This window comes from Bombina bombina, chromosome 6, assembly GCF_027579735.1.
Source record: "Bombina bombina isolate aBomBom1 chromosome 6, aBomBom1.pri, whole genome shotgun sequence".
Classification (NCBI taxonomy): domain Eukaryota; kingdom Metazoa; phylum Chordata; class Amphibia; order Anura; family Bombinatoridae; genus Bombina; species Bombina bombina.
The window spans coordinates 39,083,276-39,109,502 of NC_069504.1; the positions used below are offsets into that span (position 1 = coordinate 39,083,276).

General features: G+C 37.7%; 1 protein-coding gene and 1 non-coding gene across 3 annotated transcripts in view; one reads left to right on the forward strand and one right to left on the reverse strand.

Annotated features, from left to right (window-relative positions):
- The first annotated feature begins 18 nt into the window (after nucleotides 1–18).
- KLHDC10 (kelch domain containing 10) overlaps nucleotides 19–26,227 on the forward strand; it is a 229,686-nt gene continuing 203,477 nt past the window's right edge. The window contains exon 1 of one of the 2 annotated variants that reach the window (XM_053716378.1): nucleotides 19–125. In XM_053716378.1, coding sequence (XP_053572353.1) covers nucleotides 59–125 — 67 coding nt within the window. In that variant the 5' untranslated portion in view covers nucleotides 19–58. The remainder of the gene's footprint in view (nucleotides 126–26,227) is intronic. The other variant, XM_053716377.1, reaches the window with a different exon arrangement.
- On the reverse strand, nucleotides 23,962–24,068 carry LOC128665347 (U6 spliceosomal RNA). Its single transcript, XR_008403105.1, has one exon. It is a non-coding gene; the product is annotated as a U6 spliceosomal RNA (small nuclear RNA).

Below are 26,227 nucleotides of genomic sequence, written 5' to 3' on the forward strand. Positions count from 1 at the left end.
GTTTGAGTCTGGGTTCCCAGACGGAGAAGGTTTCAGGTGCGCGCAGTAGGTTCCTGTCATGGCGGCGGAAGCCGGCGGAGGAGAACCGCTAGTTAGGTTCGTCAAGCTGAGCGGGAGAGCGGCAGGTGAGAGGCCGGGAGGATGGTGGTGAGTGGGGCAGACTCGGGACATTTTCGTGTAATGACTGCTGGAGCTCTACTAAACCGCCTTATTATAGAAACATGCTCAGCACCGAGATATAACGTGCGAGTGATAAAATGCCTGCTATATGAGTGACACTGTTTAATAATAACAAGTTTGACATCAATTTAATAGAATTAACAAACTGTTTAAGTGATACTGCAGTATACTCTGTCATTGGCTGTTAAGGACAGTTCATGCATCTGTGTTGGCTGACAAGGGCAAAAATGTACAGGTATAAAAACATTTTATTTTCCCAGTGTAGTAATGGTTTAGTGGTTTGCGCAGCCTTTTAATGTACAAAAAGGATAATTCTTCTTCAGTTCTGATTTATCTCAAAGGCAATATAAAACATTAAAGATATCTAACAATACAAGTATTGAGAATATTCTTCTAAATGTAGACAATAAGATATTTTACCACAATCCGATTAGCATAGAATTGGCTATGTTCTAATCCTAAACAGCTACTTGGATACTCTCTGAGGAAAAAGTTTAGTTTGTCAAGTTTCCTAAAATATATATATATATATATATATATATATATATATATATATATATATATTCTGGCCCTGCACCATCAGGCCCTTCTTATTTTTAACATTATATGGAGCAGTGGGTGATCTGGTAGCCTCTACCAACACTGAGCACGTAAATTGCAGGAAGCCCTAAAAAAAGTGGAGCTATATCTGGTTTATAATGGGTCACATTCTGTAGTGTAAGAGAACCACTGTTGTGCTGTAAATCCTTGTGAGCAGGAACACCTGGGGTGTTCCATAGGGATCATGGCCCTGTTCCCTTATGTCCCAGTAGGCCTTCCCTGTATTGTATTGAATACTTGCACTCCTGTACAGTGCTGCAGAACCTTTTTGGCACATTACAAAGGGTAATAATAATTTGATAGTGTGTGCTGTACTAGTAGGGCAAGGACAAAACCTAGGTGCTGGTACATATAGCTATGTTGGTAAGATGCCAGGGCGGGTAGAGGCATGGTACAGCTAATGGGGGAAAGACATACTGAGTTAAGTGGTTGAGACCCCATGTATGGCAAGTGCATGGCAAAGTTAATGTTGTAGGGTGTATGGAGGATTCGGGTTGAGACACTATGGAGGGCAGTGCCACAGCTAATGGTGCATGCCTTACATACATGGTGGCACCTTGTGTAGGAGCATGTCACATGTTAGTAATGGTGTAGGTCAAACCCGGCTGTGTGTGAGGTCTGATTTAAACTGGACAGTATGAGTGGTAGTACTTGTGGTTGGTTAGAGTAAATTAAAGGGACAGTCAACACAAAATTATTGTTTAAAAATATGTCATTACTATCCATTCCCCAGTTATGCACAAAAACATGGTTATATTAACATACTTTATAACCTTTTTAACCTCTAAATTTCTGTCTGTTTCTAAATCCCTAAAGACAGCCCCATGATTACATGATTTTTGTATTTGCTTTTTTACATCAGGGGAAGCTAGTTCATGTGAGCCTTATAGAGATAACATTGTGCTGATGCCCATGGATTCTAACACGGCACTAATTGGCTAAAATGCAAGTCAATAGATAGTCATGTGATCAGGGGGCAGTCAGAAGATGCTTAGAAACAAGGTAATCACAGAGGTAAAAAGTGTATTAATATAACCATGTTTTCTGTGCAAAACTGGGGAATGGGTAATAAAGGGATTATTTATCTTCTAAAACAAATTGAGTTGACTGCCCCTTTAAGGCTACTGAGTACACTTAGAGTGTTAGGAGCACCGGGTTTACACTTGGTTGCAGAGAAGTCAACATTACTATTTGCTTTTACAACCTTTATAGCATCTTCATCTCTTAACCATTTATCATAGAGTATTTTTTTAGGAATATCGTATTAGGCAGTTGGGAGCTGACCTAAAATTGCCAGCTGCTTGCTGCCTTATGAGCTTGTGCACCAGTAGCCAAGGTGGGTACAGAGATGTGTGGGCAAAGTATGGTTACTTGAGACTGTGCTCTTGCAACAGAAGAGATACTTGAACTGCTAATCATTTTTATTTTATTATTTTTATTGAGACAATGTACAAACTTACAGGTACATACAGGTGAGGCATATGACATATATAGCCTCCAGCTGCAAAATATAGGTATTGACAGTTAAAGTATGGACTGTCAATAAATGGATTTTAGACCGCCGAAACTACGGAGCTGGAGCAGCAAACAAGTCTTCGATCTATCATGGCCGCTGCCCGGAAGTTCTCCCCTGCTAATTATTTTATTAGACTGTATGTTATCCGGTAAGGTCAAGCAGTAAAAGGGTATGTGAAACGCATTATTACAAGTCATTTGTAAAGTAGTATGAAGTCAGTTTGGAATATATTATGTCTTGTTTGCTGTAGTTGTTTTTAAATGCCCAAACTGCTTTACCTCAAGCCTTATTTTTAGGAAACAATACAGACTTCTTACGATTGCCATATCATTTTATTAGTAAAGCTTTCATAGTTTTGCAATATTCCCAGATAAGAAGCCGAATTTCCCTTTAAAGGGACATGAAACCTGTGACGGAACCTACCCTCACTGGGGCTTCTGGAGGGGGCTGTGGGCTAGGCTCCTGCCCACTGATTATGGCCCATAGAAGAGACCAGGGATTTTGCCCTATTTTCCTGGTCAGGGCACGTAAGGGAGCTGGGACTGTGGAACTGTTTCTGGGTATATTGGTGGGCACGCCTATGCTAATCAGGATTTACAGTGTACATGTTTCCCTGGACATAGACAAGGGGGGTGGTGTGTGGGATTCCTGTAACTACTAATCCTACTGATAAGACTTGTCTAGTGCCTATCTGATTAGATTAATGTTTGAAGTGTCATGTTTCTAATGGTTGTATGTCTCTCAACAGTTTCAAGACATTTGTATTGTTTGATCTGATAATCTAATTCTTGACCTGTTGATCATAAAGGGGATTGTCCCTGGAAGTGTATAAAATGTATGTGAACCTTGCAATAAACAGTTATTCCTTTTGGTTTTACCTGAACTTGAGTCCTGTCTCTTGGTTGGGGTAAAGGGTTGGTGTCAGCTATCTATCTGCTGGAGGGGTTTGGAGTGCAGGAGGCAGCTTTTGGTGGCTGTACCCAGGCGGTCCATCACAAAACCCAAATGTTTTCTTTCATTATTCAGATAGAGCAGGCAATTTTAAACAACTTTCTAATTTACTCCTATTATCAATGTCTTCATTCTCTTGGTATCTTTATTTGAAAAATCAGGAATGTAAGTATAGGATCCATCCCATTAGCCACCAATCCGCAAGCAATACCCAGGTGCTGAACCAAAAATGGTCCGGCTCCTAAGCTTACATTCTTGGGATTTTCTTTTCAAATAAAGATAGCAAGAGAACAAAGAAAAAATGACAATCTGAGTAAATCAGAAAGTTGATAAAAATTGCTGCTCTGCCTGAATCATGAAAGGAAAAAATCCCTTAATTCAGTTGTGCTTCTACTTGAAAGTTCATTTTATTGGCTCATATATTTGTGCTGGTTGTTTATTGTTGTAGTAAACATATGCCTGAAGTTATTAACCCCTTCTTGTCTGGCCAGGAACAGATCATGGGGGGCTTTCTATGTTGCTAGGCACGCCCCTAGTCCAATCTTGTGTTCATCAAAAGGGGGAGGCTACAGAATGCCTTATAAGGTAAGGCGTTCCATGCTGTCCTTCGGTGTTAAAGCCCAGCGCTGTTAGGACGACATGGATCCTCCTAACAATGTGAATGTGTTAAGCCAACAGCCTCCAACTATAGGTATTGCTGTAGACGTTATGAGATTATCATAAATACATAAGATGTTAATTGATGGTTGATTTCTCTCTGTTTCTGCCTTCTTAAAGGGACATTCTAATGCCCAAATAGTACTGTCATTTGTTGGGCCATGATATACTTAAACAGCCATGATACCCAAATGTTGAAACACTTGAAAGTGATGCAGCATAGATGTAAAACGCTGACGAGAAAATATCACCTGAAAATTTTTATGTAAAATAAAAAAGATATTTACCTCAGTTTCCTAAGTATTCACACCCCACTGTAAAGAATGCTAGCCCCATGACTTGCAAGGGAGTGTGCATCTGGCATGTGCAGACAGTCATGTTTTCCTTTTTCAGTTTAAGGAAGTTTGCTGTACAATCTCATGAGATCAAAGCAATGCATGACCTTAGCACTGCTGATTGGCTATTTTTGTTTTTTCTTCAACTTGCAGCTTTACAGCAGCTAAAGTATAACTGTTCACAGAGCACTTACTCTGGAGAGGTGAATACATTTTGAGGTAATTTATTATTCAATTATTAGAATTAAATACATTTTCGTTCCATTGATGGGGTGGAATCCATAACGCTTTATTCCTGGGAGTTCAGTTATAGCTCTAAATGACGTGCATAAGGTTCCGCTTCACCTGTTGCTATCATTCATAACATTGGAAGGAATCAATTTCCTCACTTTCACCTTGCTTTTCATCACCCATTTTTTCCATTTTTTAGTTTTGATTGACTTATTTTTGTTCTTCACTAACATTTGTTGATCAACTTTTTGAACACATTTTTTTGGATTATATTTTATTATTTTTTATGTTATTGCATATTGTGTATTTTATTTAATTATATCTCAACCTCACTGGATTAAGTAGCTAGCATTTTTATATCCATTTGCACTCACTCACTATTTGATCGTATCTATACAATTATTTTGCTACCCCCCTTTTTTTGCACTGCAGTGCATTTTTCTATTTTTTGGAACACTATTTTTGAAACACTATTCTTTTGAACACTATTGTTTGTACTATTGTTTATTAGTTTTTTGCTTGATGCACTTGTTATAGTTGTACTTAGGCTAATTCTGTTTTATTAGTATACACTCTTATTCTGGTGTACCACTCACACTGATCACCTGTTATTACCTCCTGTTTTTATTGTAATTATCAGCTTTGGTCCTTTGAGCCGCTTCTGTAAGATATTCCTGTATTTGTAATTTTATTTATATGTGCTTTTTACATTTTTATATATTGTCTTTTATTACTGATGCATTTTAACATGGTTCATTAAATAATCTTCTTTTATCTCTCTGTGAGTATATTTATCCCTTGGCCTCTTGTTGGCTCTGTATTCACTCCTTACTGCTATCATTCATAAACATAACTTCACTGTTTGGTTTATTCCCTTTTTGTTGGGCCATGGGTTCTTCTTCTCTTGATGAAACCTATAGCTCATCGCAATTTAAGGCAGGGATTGACAAATCTAGGAGCCACTGGCTCTCATTTTATTCCTGGCTCCTAACTTTTTCGGTTATTTACCATAGATCTATATACAGATACCACTGTCTGGCTCCTATGGGTATGTCTAGCTACTATATTTTCTTACTGGCTTCTAAATTTTAAACTTTTATTTATTTTTACCTCTGATTTAAGGGATTATATCTTTTTTTTATTTTTTTTTTTATTTATTTTTACACATTATTGGACAGTGTTTAGGATATTAAAATGTAAAAATTTAATACTTAGTCAACCCTAGCATTTGTGAAACGCTAGGATTGACCATTCAAACAAATAAAGGAGACTTTAATTTATGAAGTATAACATACTTCATGCAAAAAGCTCATTTTATTTGTTTTAAGCGATCGCTGTTCTGTGCTGTTTAGTCAGCCCACGGCAGAAATTTATTTTACTAAGAGGTGACTTTTTGCACTGAGCAGTACTGGCTTCCTGATTAGAATATTGCAGCGCTTAGCTCACCATGAGTGATGCAGGCACTGTGTTCTGAATAAAATCTACCTCTTAGAAGTTACCTCTACTTCCTTGTTGAGTTTGCTATGGATCAAATTCACCCTATTTTGGACAATCTGTACTCCCCAAATCGCATGACCAATGGATAAAACCGCTCAGATTTGTTTCTGGCACCTAACTTTTTGATATTTGTTATATATAGATCTTTAAAAAAAACAAAACAAAAAAAAAACATGCGTGGTTATCTCATCCACATCTTTTTGCTTCTGAATCTGTAATACATGTGTCAGTAAATCCATTATTCAAGTCTTCTTGTCTGCTTTCTCCCTTAGTGTCTCTTAGGGATAAATAGACCTCAGGGACTACCTAATTTTCTTTAATATGAGACAGTTATGAGTAAATACTACTGGCAGTACACTTAGACACCTCTAACACCTTTTTGTGTCTCTTAGGGACACTAATTTTAAGGTGGCCATAAAAAACATAATTTATGTAAGAACTTACCTGATTAATTTCTTTCATATTGGCAAGAGTCCATGAGCTAGTGACGTATGGGATATACAATCCTACAAGGAGGGGCAAAGTTTCCCAAACTTCTAAATGCCTATAAACACACCCCTCATCACACCCACAATTCAGTTTAACGAATAGCCAAGTAGTGGGGTGATAAAGAAAGGAGTAAAAAGCATCAACAAAGGAATTTGGAAATAATTATGCTTTATACAAAAAAATCATAACCACCATAAAAAAGGTGTGGGCCTCATGGACTCTTGCAAATATGAAAGAAATTAATTTATCAGGTAAGTTCTTACATAAATCATGTTTTCTTTCATGTAATTGGCAAGAGTCCATGAGCTAGTGACGTATGGGATAGCAATACCCAAGATGTGGAACTCCACGCAAGAGTCACTAGAGAGGGAGGGATACAATGAAAACAGCCATTTTCCGCTGAAGAAAATAAATCCACAATCCAAAATATGTTTATTCTCATAAATGAAAAGAAAAACTTAAAACATAAGCAGAAGAATCAAACTGAAACAGCTGCCTGAAGAACTTTTCTACCAAAAACTGCTTCCGAAGAAGCAAATATATAAAAACGGTAGAATTTAGTGTATGTATGCAAAGACCAAGTTGCTGCTTTGCAAATCTGATCAACTGAAGCTACATTCTTAAAAGCCCACAAAGTGGAGATTGATCTAGTAGAATGAGCTATAATTCTCTGAGGCGGGGCCTAACCCAACTCCAAATAAGCTTGATGAATCAAAAGCTTTAACCACAATGCCAAAAACGTCAGAAGCCTTCTGACCTTTCCTAAAACCAGAAAAGATAACAAAGAGACTAGAAGTCTTCCTAAAATCTTTAGTAGCTTCAACATATTTCAAAGCTCTTACCACATCCAGAGAATGTAAGGATCTCTCCAAAGAATTCTTAGGATTAGGACACAAGGAAGGAACAACAATTTCTCTATTAATGTTGTTAAAATTCTCAACCTTAGGTAAGAATTTAAATGAAGTCTGCAAAACCGCCTTAACCTGATGAAAAATCAGAAAAGGAGATTCACAAGAAAGAGCAGATAATTCAGAAACTCTTCTAGTAGAAGAGATGGCCAAAAGGAACAACACTTTTCAAGAAAGTAATTTAATGTCCAAAGAATGCATAGGCTCAAATGGAGGAGCCTGTAACTCCTTCAAATCCAAATTAAGACTCCAAGGAGGAGAGATTGATTTAATGACAGGCTTGATACGGACCAAAGCCTGTACAAAACAGTGAATATCAGGAAGCTTAGAAAGCTTTCTGTGAAATAAAACAGAGCAGAGATTTCCCTTCAAGGAACTTGCAGACAAAACCTTATCCAAACCATCCTGAAGAAACTATAAAATTTTAGGAATTCTGAAAGAATGCCAAGAGAATTTATGAGAAGAACACCATGAAATATAAGTCTTCCAAACTTGATAATCTTTCTAGAAACAGATTTACAAGCCTGTAATAATCACTGAGTCAGAGAAACCTCTATGACTACGCACTAGGCATTTCATTTCCATACCTTCAAATTGAATGATTTGAGATCCTAATGGAAAAACCTGTGAGGCCATGCTGGAGCCAGCAGCAACACAAACGATTGCTCCATGATTATTTTGGAAATCACTCTTGGAAGAATTAAAGGCAAGAAAATAGAAGCAGGTTGATAACCCCAAGGAAGTGTCAACGCATCTGCTGCTTCCGCCTGAGGCTCCCTGGACCTGGACAGGTACCTGGAAAGTTTCTTGTTTAGATGAGATGCCATCAGATCTATTTCTGGGAAACCCCACATCTTGAACAACCGGAGAAAACACATCTGGATGGAGGGACCACTCTCCCGGATGTAAAGTCTGTAGGCTGAGATAATCTGCTTCCCAATTGTCTATACCTGGTATATGAACCGCAGAAATTAGACAGGAGCTGGATTCCGCCCAAGCAAGTATCCAAGATACTTGTTTCATAACTTGGGGACTGTGAGTCCCACCCTGATGATTGACATATGCCACAGTTGTGATATTGTCTATCTGAAAACAAATGAATGGTTCTCTGTTCAGCAGAGGCCAAATCTGAAGAGCCCTGAAAATCGCACAGAGTTCCAAAATATTGATTGGTAATCTCGTCTCTTGAGATTTCCAAACCCCTTGGGCTGTCGGAGATCCCCAGACAGCTCCCCAACCTGAAAGACTTGTATCTGTTGTGATCACAGTCTAGGTTGGACGAACAAAAGAGGCCCCTAGAACTATACAATGGTGATCTAACCACCAAGTCGGAGATAGTCGAACATTGGGATTTAAGTATATTAATTGTGATATCCTTGTATAATCATTGCACCATTTGGTTCAGCATACAAAGCTGGAGAGGTCTTGTATGAAAACGAGCAAAGGGAAACGCGTCCGATGCTGCAGTCATGAGACCTAAAACGTCCATGCACATAGCTACTGAATGTTCCGGCAGGCTGAAACCAATTTTAAACGTCTCTTGTCGGATTCAGTGTCCATGACTCTGTCTCTATCTGGAAACCTAAAAAGGAGACCCTTGTCTGAGGAATCAAAGAACTTTTTGGAAAATTGATCCTCCAACCATGTTTTCGAAGAAACACTAGTTGATTTGTGTGAGATTCTGCAGAATGTAAAGACTGAGCTAGTACCAAGATATCGTTCAAATAAGGAAACACAGCAATACCCCATTCTCTGATTACAGAGAGTAGGGCACCGAGAACCTTAGAAAAGATTCTTGGAGCTGTCGCTAGGCCAAAAGGAAGAGCTACAAATTGGTAATGCTTGTCTAAAAAAAGAGAATCTCATAAACTGATAATGATCTGGGTGAATCGGAATAGGAAGATATGCATCCTGTAAGTCTATTGTGGACATATAATGCCCGTGCTGAACAAAAGGCAGAATAGTCCTTATAGTCACCATATTGAAAGTTGGTACTCTTACATAACGATTCAACATTTTCAGATCCAGAACTGGTCTGAATGAATTTTCTTTCTTTAGGACAATGAATAGATTTGAATAAAACCCCAAACCCTGTTCCCGAAACGAAACCGGCATGATTACTCCTGAAAACTCCAGGTCTGAAACACACTTCAGGAAAGCCTGAGGATTTGCTGGGATGCGTGAGAGAATATCTTCTCACAGGAGGTCTTACTCTGAATCCTATTCGGTACCCCTGAGAGACAATACTCAGAATCCATTGATTTTGGACAGAATTTGTCCAAACATCCTTGAAAAATCTTAATCTGCCCCATACCAGCTGAGCTGGAATGAAGGCCACACCTTCATGCGGACTTGGGGACTGGCTTTGGATTCTTAAATGACTTGGATTTATTCCAATTTGAAGGTTTCCAACTGGAAACAGATTCCTTGGGGGAAGGATTAGGTTTCTGTTCCTTAATTTGTCTAAAGGAACAAAAATGGTTAGAAGCTTTAGATTTACCCTTAGGTCTTTTATCCTGAGGCAACCCCCCCCCCCCCCCCCCCCCAGTGACAGTTGAAATAATCGAATCCAACTGAGAACCAAATAACTTATTACCTTGGAAAGAAAGAGATGGCAATCTGAACTTAGAAGTCATGTCAGCATTCCAAGATTTAAGCCAAAAAAGCTCTTCTAACAAAAATAGCTAAAGACATAAATTTAACATCGATTTGATGATATCAAAAATGGCAACACAAATAAAATGATTAGCATGTTGAAGCAAGCAAACAATGTTAGACAAATCAGAATCCAATTCTTGTTGTGCTAAGTTTTCCAACCAAAAAGTTGATGCAGCTGCAACATCAGCCAAATAAATTGTAGGCCTGAGAAGATGACCAGAATATAAATAGGCTTTCCTTAGATAAGATTCAAGTTTCCTATCTAAAGAAGCTTAAAAAGAAGTACTATCTTCCATAGGAATAGTAGTACATTTAGCAAGAGTAGAGAGAGACCCATCAACTGGGGATCTTTTCCCAAAACTCCAATTTAACTGCTGGCAAAAGATAAAAAAAAATTAAACCTTTAAAGAAGGAATAAAAGAAGTACCAGGCCTATTCCATTCCTTAGAATCATATCAGAAATAACATCAGGAACTGGAAAAACCTCTGGAGTAACCACAGGAGGTTTATAAACAGAATTTAAACATTTACTAGTTTTAGTATCATTAGGAAAAGTTTCCTCTATCCAATGTAATCAACACTTCTTTTAGCAAAGAACGGATATACTCCATTTTAAATAAATAAGTAGATTTGTCAGTGTCAATATCTGAGGAAGGATCTTCTGAATCAGATCCTCATCAGAGGATAATTCAGTATGTTGGTCATTTGAAATTTCATCAACTTTATGAGAAGTTTTAAAAGACCATTTACGTTGATTAGAAGGCGGGATGGCAGACAAAGCCTTCTGAATCGCATCAGCAATAAAATATTTTATGTACACAGGGATATCGTGTACATTAGATGTTGAAGGAACAGCAACAGCCAATGTACTATTACTGATGGACACATTCTCTGCATGTAAAAGTCATCATGACAACTATTACAAACCACAGCTGAAGATATAATCTCCACAAGTTTACAACAAATGTACTTAGCTTTGGTAGAACTGATATCAGGCAGCAGGGTTCCAACAGTGATTTCTGAGACAGGATCAGATTGAGACATCTTGCAAATGTAAGAGAAAAAAACATATAAACTAAAATTATCAATTTCCTTATATGGCAGTTTCAGGAATGGGAAAAAAATGCAAACAGAATAGTCCTCTGATAGAGAAAAAAGACGAGGCATATAGGAATGGAGTTTTAAATAATGAAAATATTTGGCGCCAAGTATGACGCACAACAAACAGAAATTTTTTTTTGGGTGCTAACATCCGGAAATGAGACACTTGCGTAATTGAAGACACAACACTGTGAAAGGACTCTGCGCCGACTAAGACGCAGAAAATGACGAATTTGCGCCATCTAATGTAACTTCGTGCCAAATTCGCGAGCATAATTCTGCCTGGCAAATATAAGTATAATACATATATTTAGAACTTTTATATAAATACATAAAGTGCCAAACCATAGCTGAGAGTGTCTTAAGTAATGAAAACATACTTACCAAAATACACCCATCCACATATAGCAGATAGCCAAACCAGTACTGAAACCGTTATCAGTAGAGGTAATGGAATATGAGAGTATATCGTCGATCTGAAAAGGGAGGTAGGAGATGAATCTCTACTACCGATAACAGAGAACCTATGAAATAGATCTCCCGTGAGGAAAACCATTGCATTCAATAGGTGATGCTCTCTTTACATCCCTCTGACATTCACTGTACTCTGAGAGGAATCGGGCTACAAAATGCTGAGAAGCGCATATCAACGTAGAAATCTTAGCACAAACTTACTTCACCACCTCTATAGGAGGCAAAGTTTGTAAAACTGAATTGTGGGTGTGGTGAGGGGTGTATTTATAGGCATTTTGAGGTTTGGGAAACTTTGCCCCTCCTGGTAACATTGTATATCCCGTACATCACTAGCTCATGGACTCTTGCCAATTACATGAAATAAATACCTTTAAGTAAAACCAGTGGTCATATTCACTCATTACATTACATAATATCTCAAAGGCAACATTTATTAACTAGCAGGAATCTAGCCACACACGTCTTTAGGTGTTTTAATTGTGTTTTCATACACTGGGTCCCGAGATTTTAATAGAAATACGTTTTCACCACCAGTTAACAAATTTTACCACCTCAAAGGAAACTAGGCCTTAGATTGCTGCTTTTTTTTTTTTTTAATGGTTGAATACTAGAGCTGATAAATCCACCGTTTATCACTCTTCAGACTTGTAATCCAAGTCTTTTTCAAGCATTTTTAAGAAGTCTGAAGCACGCTATATAGTCTACTACAACTTTTATGTAAGCTTAGATACACCCAGCTGAAAACGGTTTATAATTCAGGAGATGCGACTGGACTCTATGCAGGTTTTCAACATGCTGTGTCGGAGGATCCACAGCTTGTGAATTTAGAGCCCGATGAGACCTACAGAAGTGTTTCCGACAACTTTACAAGGAAGGCCAGCACTTCTGTAGCTACCAGTAGTCCTAGACAAACACGGTGGGGCCGATTTATCAAGGGCCGAATGACCCCTGATGCCCCTGTTTCCGTGCAAGCCTTCAGGCTCGCCGGAAACGGCAGTTATGAAGCAGCGGTCTTAAGTCCGCTGCTCCTTAACTGGGCCGTCTGCTCTGAGGCTGCGGACATCAATCCGCTCGATCTCATGCGATCGGACTGATTGACACCCCTGCTAGCGTCAGATTGTCTGCAAATCTACAGGGGGCAGCATTGCATAAGCAGTTCATAAGAACTGTTTGTGCAGTGATAAATACGCTGTCGGCATTCATCGATGTCTGTCAGACATGATCCGCTGAGCGGATCATGCCGGACAGACCAATGATAAATCAGCCCAAGTATCTTACTTTTTTTTACCTTCTGAGGACATTGATGATTCTGATTCTAGAGCTTCTTCCCTACTCAGAAGTCTGGAAATGGATTGTGTATAGGCCATGAAAAGGAGTTTGATTTGGCCGTTTTCTCTTGCCCTACTCTACTACTGACAACATCTTTATACTAAAAACGATCAATTTAGGAGTCATGTATGTATGTATGTATGTCTTGTCCGTAGAGTGTACTTTCCACCAATATGTTATGGTTGTCTTCGTGGTGTATAAGAACAAGCTTGTGCTATTGAGTGGCTATACCTGTAGCATAAACGTGTATACAGGATACTTGTGTATCAAACAGACATTACCGCTACATGACTCACCCCTCAGAGGACTGTAACTTCGTCAGATTCACTTAAAGGATTAGTCTTGCTAGAGCTTCCGTAGCCCCTCCGATCCTTTCCACCGACTCTCAAGTTGCCGGGCTCACTCCAGGAGCCACCTATGCCCCTGCTACTTACGCAGCTCGTGTGCCCGGCTCCTCTGGGTGACGTCACTCTCTGGCGTGTTCCAACCTCTGTTACGCTACGTATCTCTACGCACAGCTCCGTAGCCACCCAATGCACTCGCCTTGCCGCTGCCAACCACTACCACGTCTGGGCCAACTCTCCGGCTCAAGGATCCGCCTGCTGAACCAAGGTAGGGTCTGTGTAGAAGGAAAAGAGGAGCTTCCCACTCCTCTTAAGTCTTGTAGAAAAAATAGTTTCCAAAAAAGGCCACGACCCTCAATACGATAATAAAAAGTCCAATTTATTGTGTACACATAGTACAAACATTTAAAATCAGTAGAGCAGCATCAAAAAATGTACAAAGTGTAGGTAAGATCACAGTCTTACGCGTTTCAGCATGGATTTGCCGTAATCATAGACTCATCTTTATACTATGCCTTTACAGGTGAGAGATCCGGTATTTTTCCTAGACTAGAGTCTCTAGTTGCACTGTGTAAGTTTTCCTTAAAGGTACAGTCAAGTCCAAAATAAACTTTCATGATTCAGATAGGGCATGTCATTTTAAACAACTTTCCAAATTACTTTTATCACCAATTTTGCTTTGTTCTTTTGGTATTCTTAGTTGAAAGCTAAACATAGGAGGCTCATATGCTAATTTCTTAGACATTGAAGGCCGCCTCTAATCTGAATGCATTTTGAGTTTTTCACCACTAGAGGGTGTTCATTTGTGTCATATAGATGACATTGAGCTCACGCACGTGAAGTTACCTAGGAGTCAGCACTGATTGGCTAAAATGCGAGTCTGTTAAAAGAACTGAAATAAGGGGGCAGTCTGCAGAGGCATAGATGCAAGGTAATTACAGAGGTAAAACATGTATTATAACTGTTTTGGATATGCAAAACTGGGGAATTGGTAATAAAGGGATTATCTCTTTTTTTTTTTTTTTTTTTAAGAACAAAAATTCTGGTGTTGACTGTCCCTTTAATACAGTGCTGCCAGAGTGAGGTGCTTTTTGAATAGAACAGTCAAATATGGGGCAGAGTATTGATTGGGATTTTTCAAACCCACCCCTAGTCTTTCCCACTCTGCAAAGCTGTGACTACTGAATGCAAGGTGTTGTGAGCAATCCACCTTTTATTACTATATTTGCCTAATAATAATAATAATAATAATAATGTGATGTTAGACCAAGAACAAAGGAAACATTTATTCAAAAGAGACATTTTAAAATGTAACAAAGTATTTGTTTTTCCCTGCAAGTAATTTTTTCAGCTGCTGCAATATATTATAAAACTTTTAAAATGCTTTATGCTCCAATTAAACAACACTTTGTAATTTAGTTGGTGCTTTGATGTAGCTGACTAATTTAAAATTGAATTTCAAAATGACCTGCAGAAAATTTTCACTAAAAAAATCTCATTGCAGAAAGTGAGAAGTTCTGCCTCTAGGAGCAGCTAATATTAAATGATTGTTTAGAACCATAGTTTGAGCTCTTTAATGCGTTAGGTAACATCCCTATATCTTCTGCTACCCTATCTAATAAATAGTATTTTATTCCATACTTTAGTAGGTTGTTAGTGTTGGCATTCTCATACGTAATAATTATTTTGTCCTGTAAGCTATGTCTGTTCTTGTTGAGATGGTCTGCAACAGATTCTCCATATGTGTCATTTTACAGACCTTTTTTTATTACAAATGTATTGCAAGTGGTCTGTTTATTCAGATACGCCGTTATTGCAGATGTGTGAGTCACACATTTGGCTTTGTTTTATTCTTTATATTGCTGTGTTCAGAAGGTACAGTATAATTTTGCTGTACTTAATGGATTCAAAAGTGAGTCTTCTTTACATATCCCCAATTATTCTCCTATACTTTGTAATAGTGATATTTGTGGTCCAAGAGCGGTGATTAGTCTTCAGTAGGAGTATACTATGCAGGGAATATGAATAGACCGGTTCGGTCGCCAATGGCGAGTAAAAATTCTTGCGGGCAAGTAAAATTTTTAAGTTATGAGCCCGAACGGCGACCTGACATTTTAAGTGAGATATAAGAAGCAATTAAAAAAAATTTCAAATTGCCTTCCACATATGCGCACACACGGGAATGGAGGGAAGAAAGGGGAGGTTCTTTCTGTTTAATGCATTCAAAGACCTCCCCTTATCTCCATGGCTCTTGGTCTCTTCCTTGTCAGTTGCTACTTCCCACCCCTAAGGTTATCTGCGCGGGAAGACATCCTGCTAGAGTGGTGAGTGTTTCTTCTCTGTGTGTGTATGAATGAAGTATGGGTTTAAGTGACTATATAGTTATGGTAGGCAGCTTGCTCGTGTACATTATGCTGACGTACTCCAGGGTCCTCTGCAGTACTCAGCACAATGTACACGATCAAGCTGCCTACCATAATATAGAGCAGTGCACAATTTTTCTGGATGCTATTAATGCTCCAAAAACTGACTTTACCAATTAGTAGAGAACATACCATCTCCATTCACCCAGTTAAATCTGCTAGCGCGGCACTGACAGTCGCGCTAGTAGTTGAAAGGCAGCCAGGCAGAAAGGGGGGGGAAAAAGTATTTTTAACATGCTCGTTATGTCACCTATTTATGCAGTACCACTCAAAGCGCTATAGGTTAAAGGGTGGCAGAATTAAATATGCTAAGTCAATCGTAACCCCACATATGCTGACGGAAAATTCTAACAAAGCTCAATTATATCTTTTTTTTTTTTTTTTTTTTTTTTTTCCCCTTGGGCGAAAATAAGTCAAGACTGTACATACAGTTTTTCAAAGATAATATCCCTGTTTTTTTCTACCTGGTGATAGAAAAATATTTTCTAAAGTTAAAGCCTTTTTATTAATGCTGAAGTCCCAAGTAGTAAGCAGCTTGCACAGCATTCAAATTGGGACCTCTGTCTGCAATGCATGTGAGATTACAATAACACTATTTATATTGCCTTTTTACATAAGATATATACACACTACATGCAGATATGCACGGGCGACTAAAGTTTCTTGTGGGCTGGTAAGTTTTGTGATTTACTCGCCCGATGGGCGAGGGGAGTTTTTGGGTATTCATAGCGATGTATATTTCAGTGGGATAATAGATTAAAAAGAGAGCTCTAGAGGTAAAAGGCTAAATTATATGCACAGTTCATATTATGAGCTTAACTTCATTGATGTGATATCTTATTTTCTCCCTTTGCACATTCAAGATGCTTCTTAGCAGATAAATAAAAAAAAAAATCATTTGTATTTGTTTTGTGATATATTTTTTTTTTTTTTTTTTTGGGACATGAAATCCAATTTTTTCTTTCTTTCATGTAATTAGAGTCCATGAGCTAGTGACGTATGGGATATACAATCCTACCAGGAAGGCAAAGTTTCCCAAACCTCAAAATGCCTATAAATTCACCCCTCACCACACCCACAATTCAGTTTTACAAACTTTGCCTCCTATGGAAGTGAAGTAAGTTTGTGCTAAAATTTCTGCGTTGACATGCGCTTCTCATCATTTTGAAGCCTGATTCCTCTGAGTACAGCGAATGTCAGAAGGATGTAGAGAGTATTACCTATTGAATACGATGATTTCCCTAACGGGGGTCTATTTCATAAGGTCTCTGTTATCGGTCGTAGAGATTCATCTCTTACCTCCCTTTTCAGATCGACGATATACTCTCATATACCATTACCTCTACTGATAACTGTTTCAGTACTGGTTTGGCTATCTGCTATATGTGGATGGGTGTCTTTGGGTAAGTATGTTTTTATTTCTTAAGACACCTCAGCTATGGTTTGGCACTTTATGCATTTATATAAAGTTCTAAATATATGTATTGTACTTATATTTGCCATTAGTCAGGTTCATGTATTTCCTTTTGCAGATTGTGTCAGTTTCATATTTGGGAAAGTTAATATTGAGAAATATTTTTCTTACCTGGGGTTTAGTCTTTTTTTGAAGAAAGAGACAAAGATTTCGGACTGGTAACTGTCAGTAGTGTTTTTATTCAGCAGGTAGTAGATAGGTACAGCAGCTTCATACTATCTGACCTGTTTCGCGCATGCACTTCCTCAGAGATGATTTAGTATTTTTTTCAATTGACTACTTGTTCAAATTGTGGGCTGTCTTAGGCTTGCGGGTGCGCTTAATGCTACACTTTATTGCGTCATTCTTGGCGCAAAATGTTTTTGGCGTGAAAGGCACGTCCATTGACGCAAGTTAGTCATTTCCGGCGCCATACTTGACGCAGGGGTCACACAGGGTTGCGTTGCTAGTGACGCGAGTGTGTGATTTCCGGACATGGTTGGCGCCAAAAAAAATTTCAGTTACGTTGTGCGCCATACTTGGTGCCCAATTTTTTTTCATTATTTATTGCCCCATTGCTTTTGCTTCTTGCCTTTTGCTATGTCAGAGGGCAATGCTATTTGCTTTTTTTCAGAAAGAGCATGCATTTTTAAACAACTTTCCAATTTACTTCTATTTAATTTGCTTCATTCTCTTGATATCCTAGTTTTAAAAGCATATCTAAATAGGCTCAGCTGCTGATTGGCTGCTTATTGATGCCTCATGCATTGCTATTTTTTCAACAAAGGATATCTGAAGAATAAAACAAATTAAATAATAAAAGTAAATTGGAATGTTGTTAATTGTATCGTCTATTTGAATCATGAAATAAAAAATATGCAGTAAATTACGAATGTGAAGAAGTTATGTATAGACTTGTGTCTACTTAATAGGAAGTTATATACTTAGTCTATGGGGAGCTGCAGGTTATGTTAACGTGTTCTGGGCTAGGTGTCATTCTGTCCCTGTGTCTGTCAGGCATTTTCACCCTTGGACTGTCTTTCCTTTTTGTCTTTTTTGGTGTGTTTTTTTTTTTTTTTTTCTTTTGTATTTTGTGTACCTTATGAAGAAATCTATGCGTATGTTGGTATTCTATTTAACAAATGCATTTCACTGATTGGTTTCTTATCCGTTATTATATTAATATAATGAATGATTAAAATGTATTAATTTTCATGTAACCAATAAGTCCAGTTTAGCACCACCAGATAAGGCAAGTGATATGGGAGTGAGTTTGTTTTTAAAGGGACAGTCCACACCAGAATTTTTGATTTATAAGGTAGATGATCCCTTTTATTACCCATTCCCCAGTTTTGCACAACCAACACAGTTATATTAATACACTTTATACACAAGGGAAGTATTTTAACAAAATGAGTGAAATGTAAAGTTTGATTAATTTTTTAAAAAACGGGCATGGATACATCTAACCTGACATTCACTTTAACCCCTTTAATGACCAGGCATTTCAGACTAAAACTTTCGCAAAAGACCAGAGCATTTGTAACATTTTTGCCATCACCATTTAAACAAAAATATTGTTTTTTTTTTTTTTTTTTTAAACCTATGAGAATTATATATGTGTGTGTATGTATGTGTAATACACATTGTATGTATGTATGTATGTATCTCCAAAAGGGAATGGCTCCAGCACTGTTTCTTTAAAAGTGAAAAAACCTTTATTAAGGTGACAAAATGAACAGACAGCAACGTTTCGGGTAGCGCAGACCCTTAATCATGCAGCATGATTAAGGGTCTGCGTTACCCGAAACGTTGCTGTCTGTTCATTTTGTCACCTTAATAAAGGTTTTTTCACTTTTAAAGAAACAGTGCTGGAGCCATTCACTTTTTTCCCTTTTGGATTTACATATGAGAGGTGAGCAGGACCCTCTGGCTACCGTGCACTTTGCTAACTAACTCTGAACTGTTACTTGTGCTGGACCTATTGCACTATATATATATATATATATATATATATATATATATATATATATATATATATATATATATATATATATATATATATATATATATATATATATATATATATATATATATATATATATATATATATATATATATATATATATTGTGTGTGTACTTATTTTATTATTCCCATCAGTGAAGAGGTTAACCATGTAGCTTGTAAGGTTAATTTTAGCTTTAGTGTAGAGATTACCCTCACACCTGACACTTCCCAACCCTTGATCCCTCCCAAACAACTCTATTCCCTCCCCCCACTGGTCAGCTCCTGGCAGACAGTTTTTTTTTTTATTATTGTTTTTCTTCAGTGTATTACCCACTTACCTTCCCCACCTCCATGATCCAAAAGCTCTCTAAGCCTCCCCCTCTAACTTGTGGGGCATGCAGAAATAGTGCAAGCTCGCCACAGTTGATGAGATCATGACATAGTGATGACCAGGACACCATCATCTTACAGGATACGGCGCTGGTCGTTAAGGTGTTATATATATTATTTAATTTGCCTTCTTTCCCTTTCCTTATTCCATTATGTATAGTTTGATTGTGAAATCCCTAAAACAAAGCTTAAAAGGTCATTATAGTAGAAATATTAAATTATCTAATTTATTATATGTCTGATTGGGATTAGCAGTACTCTTCCACTCCCGAGTGGTACTTTATACCATGTGTTTAACACTTTTGCAGCAGTTAAAGGGACATGAAACCCAATTTTTTTCTTTCATGATTTAGAAAGAGCATGCAATTTTAAACAACATTCTAAATTACTTCTATTATCTAATTTGCTTCATTCTCTTGATATACTTTGCTGAAAAGCGTAGCTGCTGATTGGTTGCTGCACATAGATGCCTCGTGTGATTGGATCACCCATGTGCATTGCTATTTCTTAAACAATGGATATCTAAAGAATGAAGCAAATTAGATAAAAGAAGTAAATTGGAATGTTTAAAATTGTCATCTCTACTTGAACCATGAAAGAAATGTTTTGGGTTTAGTGTCCCTTTAAACACACAATGCATATAATTCTAACACTAGAGACACTGCAGTGCTAACAAATTAAAACATTCACGCTTTCCACTATAATGGCCCTTTATTAAAAAAACTGACCAAGTGTAGAATTGGAGTAAGCTTTCCTCTAATACTGTGCACACAGGCATAATTCACAGGATCATGCTTCATAGTGCAGCAGAAAGTGAAGGAGGCTGAACCTTTGATGTTCTCATACAGTACAAGGCAACATATTCTTTGGCAGATGAATGCTTTTGTGATGAGGCACAGACCTCATTTAATTGTAGAGGGTTATTTGTTTATATGTCCTTTTATTTAAAGGGACAGTCTGCTCCAGAATTTGTATGGTTTAAAAAGAAAGATAATAATGCCTTTATTACCCATTCCCCAGTTTTGCATAAGTAACACAATTATATTAACCCTTTGAGTGCTAAGAGCCGTCACTAGCACACTCCCACCTTGAGGGAGATCGGAGGGGTGCCAACCTGTCCTACCCCGGCGATCATGCCTGTAGAGTGACAGGCATCGTGTTTCACCTCACAACTTTATTAACAATTTGTCAATACAAAGTATAGGGAAAGGGGGCATGCTGCTTAAAAGCCTGTATCTCAGGCATCTAAGCAGCTACAGACCCCCAAGACACACCATTGGAAAGGTAATTAAATTTTTTTTCACAAAATAAAAAAAAAATTAAATCGGCTTAGCACCCAGGTGGGAAAGTGCTTAGCACTCAAAGGGTTAATACACTTTTTACCTCTGATTACCATGTATCTAAGCCTCTGCAGATTGCCCCTTATCTCTATTTTTTTCTGACAGGCTTGCATTTTAGCTAATCAGTGCTGACTCCACTGGAGTGAGCACAATGTTATCTATATGGCACGCTGCATTGAGGTGACCTTCAAGGGCAAAGAAATTGGCATATGAGCCTACCTAGGTTTAGCTTTCAACTAAGAATACCAAGAGAACAAAGCAAACTTGAAGATAAAAGTAAATTGGAAAGTGGTTTAAAATGTCACGCCCTATCTGAATCATGAGTTTCATTTTGACTAGACTGTCTCTTTCCACCTTTTTTGTTCAAATTTAATGGAATTTGTGTTATGCTTGAACCAGTGCACCATAATGGTCCCTACTGTTATATGCATTGCCAATATACAGTGCATGCTGCAGTGCAGTGGAAACCTAAACCCAATAAATGCGCAGTGTGACCAGCGTGTTTTCATAGCTTCCCCCTCTGTTTACACTGCCATTAGCGATGTTTATGTAAAACCCATATTGAAAGCAGACAGATGGCTCAAAGTTTAAATCACCTGGAACATTTTGTGAAAGTAAAATCAACATAGTCATGTGCAGGATCAGTTCACATCTATTGTCACTGAATAACCTTTGTAGGAAAACATCCCTTAGATGGCGTACAGTACTGTGTGTTTGTTCCTCCCCACAAATTTCCTGCCTTATATTTGTTTATTGTTCTTGATGGCCATTTGGAGTACTGAGACTTCATTTAATAGCTAATAGAAAGCAAGGAACAGGAAAAAAATCAAGTGAAAAAACACTTGCAAAATGTGTACTATAATAGCACTCAACCACACTATTGCATATATCTGATTACGAAAGTTGACTAATATCAATCCCTGAAAGATGGGGGCTAAAACATAACTTAATTCCTACTAATCAAATCATACAATTAAAACACACAATGTGGTCAGAATGGTGCAGCATTAGTATTAAAATAAATATATATAGTGGCCGTATTGGCCTAATAGTGACCAGATATATTAGTCTGATAGTGACCTAGGAATTGCTTATATTAGATAATATTGCGTTTGTGTGTCCCCCAATTAGACATAAGATTTTAAGAATCCCTACTGTTATGAGGTCGATGTAGTATCACTAGTATTGTTTTATCAGATCACAATTGTCTAGGTTAGAGAAATGGTGTGAGTGGTTACACGCAGAGCGATAACGTGTGCTACAATCGTCGCCACCTCAATATATGCAGGCGAGACTGGGGTTAAATATACAGATAAATGCCCTCCCCCCTACTATCTCTCTACTGTTTCTCAACGGTTTATCATGACATCACTGTTAAAACAGTTAAATTCTGGAACTCAATAAGATGAGTGAGCTGGTAAAGTGATACTGTTATACACTGATCAACAGTTAAATTGTTAGTCGCAAGAGTATGTTTTTAATTCAATATCGTCTCCGTTAATGAAAATGAAATATTGTTGTCATAGGGCTAAATAACCATCCACATGTAAATAATATATCGAATAGTTCTCAACAATAGGTTTGTATGGTTGTCATTGCAACTGTATACAAAAAGTTGTCTTCAGTGTATATAAGGGATTCAGACTAAAATGCGGACACTGGCTTCTACAGAGTTAACCACCGTTATGGTTTATAATGAAGGTTAGGTGAGTATATAGCACCATATGATTATACTTTAAATACGGGTCTCTTTAGTTTAAGAGCAATTGGATTTTCCAATAACTATTTCTCCTTGCAGATATAAATTTGCTGTAATCTAGGGAGAGTTATAAGCAAATCTGTTACTTAAATACAAAGAAAGGACCTCTTACTGTGCGGGGAACGTCAATAGTTTGAAGACAATAGGCCGTACACAACTTTTTCTTAGTTTTAATATAAATTTATATATAATGTACAATTTATTACAGTTTTTTGTGAAACAGGGGTTCCTGTATTGGGGCGAATAACCAAATATGACATCCCTCTGTCAACAAGCAGTCAGTCCTTAAAGGCACAGGCTACTAGAAAATGTTTAACAAGAATGACAATCCCTTTATTACTCGTTCCCCAGTTTTGCATAACAAACACAATTATATTAATATTTTCACCTCTGTGATTACCTTGTATCTAAATCTCTGCAGACTGCCTCCTTATCTCAGTGCTTTTAGCAGACTTTTTAGCCAACCGGTGTTGACTCTACGGACGTGAGCACAATGTTGTCTATATGGTACACAAATAGAGCTGTCTAGCTGTAAAAAAACTGTCAACATGCACTGAGATACGAGGCGACCTTCATGGGCTTAGAAATTAGCATATGACCCTACCTAGGTTTATATTTCAACAAAGCTTACCAAGAGAACAAAGCAAATTTGATGATGAAAGTAAATTGGGAAGGAAGTGCAGTGGGATCTTAAAAGGACAGTCTAGTCAAAATTTGTTCTCTTGGTATTTGTTAAAAGCTAAAGCTAGGTAGGCTCAAATGCGAATTTCTACGCCCTTGAAGGCCGCCTCTTATCTTTGCATTTTGACAGTTCACAGTTAGACCGTACTAGTTCATGTGTGCCATATAGAGAACATTGTGCTCCTGTGGAGTTAACTAGGAGTCAGCACTGATTGGCCAAAAATTTTGTATTGTATCTTTTTATGCATGAAAATGTTGACCTCTTTTTACTGCTTTAATTTATATGAAATTTAAAGTAACATAATGCACATATGCTAAATCACTTGAAAGTGTGATGCAGCATAGCTGTAAAAAGCTGACAAGAAAACATCACCTTAACATCTCTGTATGTAGAAAAGGAAGATATTTTACCTGAAAAAATGTTCAGCTCACCATAGTAAGTGCTCTGTGAATAATTATGGATCAGCTGCCTGTTGACCAAAAAAAATCTTTGCAGAGGTCTCGCTTTGCTTTACTGTGATCTTGTGGGATTTCACTTAAAGGGACAGTGTCGTGAAAATTAAACTTTCATGATTCAGATACGGCATGCAACCTTAAACAACTTTGCAACGTACTTTATCCATTTAAAAAAAAAAAAAAAAATATGGAATGCTACACGGATTTGCATGTCACCCTTGTGCAGGGGCCAGGCAAATCTTCTCTGTATTGTTCCAATTTTAGTATATGTGCTGCCAAAGAGAGCACTTTACAATTTACTTTAATCATCAAATTTGCTTTGTTCTTTTGGTATTCTTTGATGAAAGATAAACCTAGATAGGGTCATGCTGATTTCTAAGCCCTTGAAGGCCTCCTCTTATCTCAGTGCAATTTGACCTTTTTTTACAGCTGGACAGCGCTAGTAAATGTGTGCCATATTAATAACTGTGCTCACTCCCATGGAGTTACCTTGGAGTCGGCACTGATTGGCTAAAATTTGTTTATATTGGGCCTTTTTATGCATAAAAATGTACAAGCTAATCAGATGTAAATTGTATATTAATATGGCCGTGTTGATCTTTTTAAACAATAAAAATTCGGCAGTAGATTGTACTTTTTTAAAATCTCAATAGATTTCATATTAAACTTATTTAAACTGAGGTGGGAATTAAAGTGACTGCTGCACATGCCAGGCATTTTTGCAGATCCCACATGGGATAGTTTGTGATTGGCTGTAACTCCCAGTGGAGGTGTTGCTGACTTAGGCAATTACATGACTGGTGGAGGAGTTTTTGGTCAGAAAAATACACTATTGTTAGAGGCGTTGCTGGGTTAGGGAAGGCAAGGATCTGCAAAAATGCACGTCATATGTAAGTGCGCTTGCAAGTCCTGCACCCCGATTGGCTGCTTAAATTCCCTTTTACAATGTGAGGTGGCTACTGAGGAAATATCTTTCTTTTTCATAGAGATATTCAAGTGATATTTTCTAGCTCGTTACAGCTATGCTACAACACTTTGAAGTGCTTCAACATTTGTGTAGTATTGAGGTCCCTTTTTAAGGTCTCTTGAATTTAAATTTAATCATGGAAACCATTTTACCAAGTAAACACCAATGGCAATCCGTTTTAACCTTATTAGTATCCAGTACTTGTATACACACTTTTTTTTCCTGTCATTATTTATGTGGTGTATGTTGTGTGTTCAGTGCAAGTGATTTTGTGTGTGTGGTTTTTTTTCCCCCCCCTTGTTTAGATCTGGCAATGGCAAAAGTGACGTGTGCTTTGCCTGGTCATCATGACCTTCCCCTGGCTGTGAAATCATAAACGGTCCTCTTTCCAGACTACTCAAGGCTGGTGTATCTTTGCTTTGTGTAACTGATTTCTACCCGTTGTCCCTAAGACTGACAGGCATTTGGGTAACGTGAAGTTCCTATATTGTGGCCCTCTCAGTATACAGCAGGACAAATAAAAAAGCCCAAAAACTTTGTCACATACTTTTCAATTTTCATGCAAGTGCATCCACCCCTCTTATTAGGAAGTAGGTTGTTTTTTGCCTTGGTTTAGACATTAGTTTCAGCTTCTGAACTATCAGGGATTGAACAGCTGTGCTGCTGACCAATGGCTGTTCTTCATGGAAGCGTGGCAGAGAATGGAGATACATTATTATTCGGTTATTAAACTGTTAAATCTTCTGTAAAATGTTATGTTAATAACCACACTATGCAGTGTTATCTGCAAGGCTGACATAAACAGCTTTCCCTTAAGCTATTTTATTTATTAGTTTGTTCACCTTCTATGGTGTCTGGGGTCTGTTTTGCCCTCAGTTGTCAAAACATTTTCTATTGTGCAAGCTCAGTGTTGTCTGCAGCTGGCAATTAACTCCGCTATGAAACTAGCTAACACATTTGTTTCAGGCTTGGTGTCATGCCCTGAAGTGCCTGCAGGGGGAGCACAACCTCCTCCTAGGATCCTGCTGTAGTAATTCATACAGAGAAATATATGTAGCATTTACTGATCTTGTGTTTTTGTTTGATATTAAAAAATATAAATGGACATTAAACGCTAGATTGATGATACCATAAAAAGCCTGTTTCTGACTAGTGAAAAATCTTTTAAATGAATCCATATAAATTTAAAAAAAATGTATTTCACATACACTATATAAAAAAGATAGATTTGTGTTTCACAGTTGTGTAAAAAGGGATCCAGCTAAACTTTTGGTGTTGCTGTTGGCGGGAGGAAGTGGGAGGCATTCATGGATGTCTTGGAGAAGCCAGCCATTTTAAGGTACCAGTGGCTCCCTGGCACCTGGGTTTGTCAAGCACTTCATTATACTTTATTTTGCCTCTTTTTCATTTAATTGAGTTGTGAAAATTGTGACTTTTCTAATTAAACTGAAAATGCTTGCTGTCATTGAGAGAAATCGGC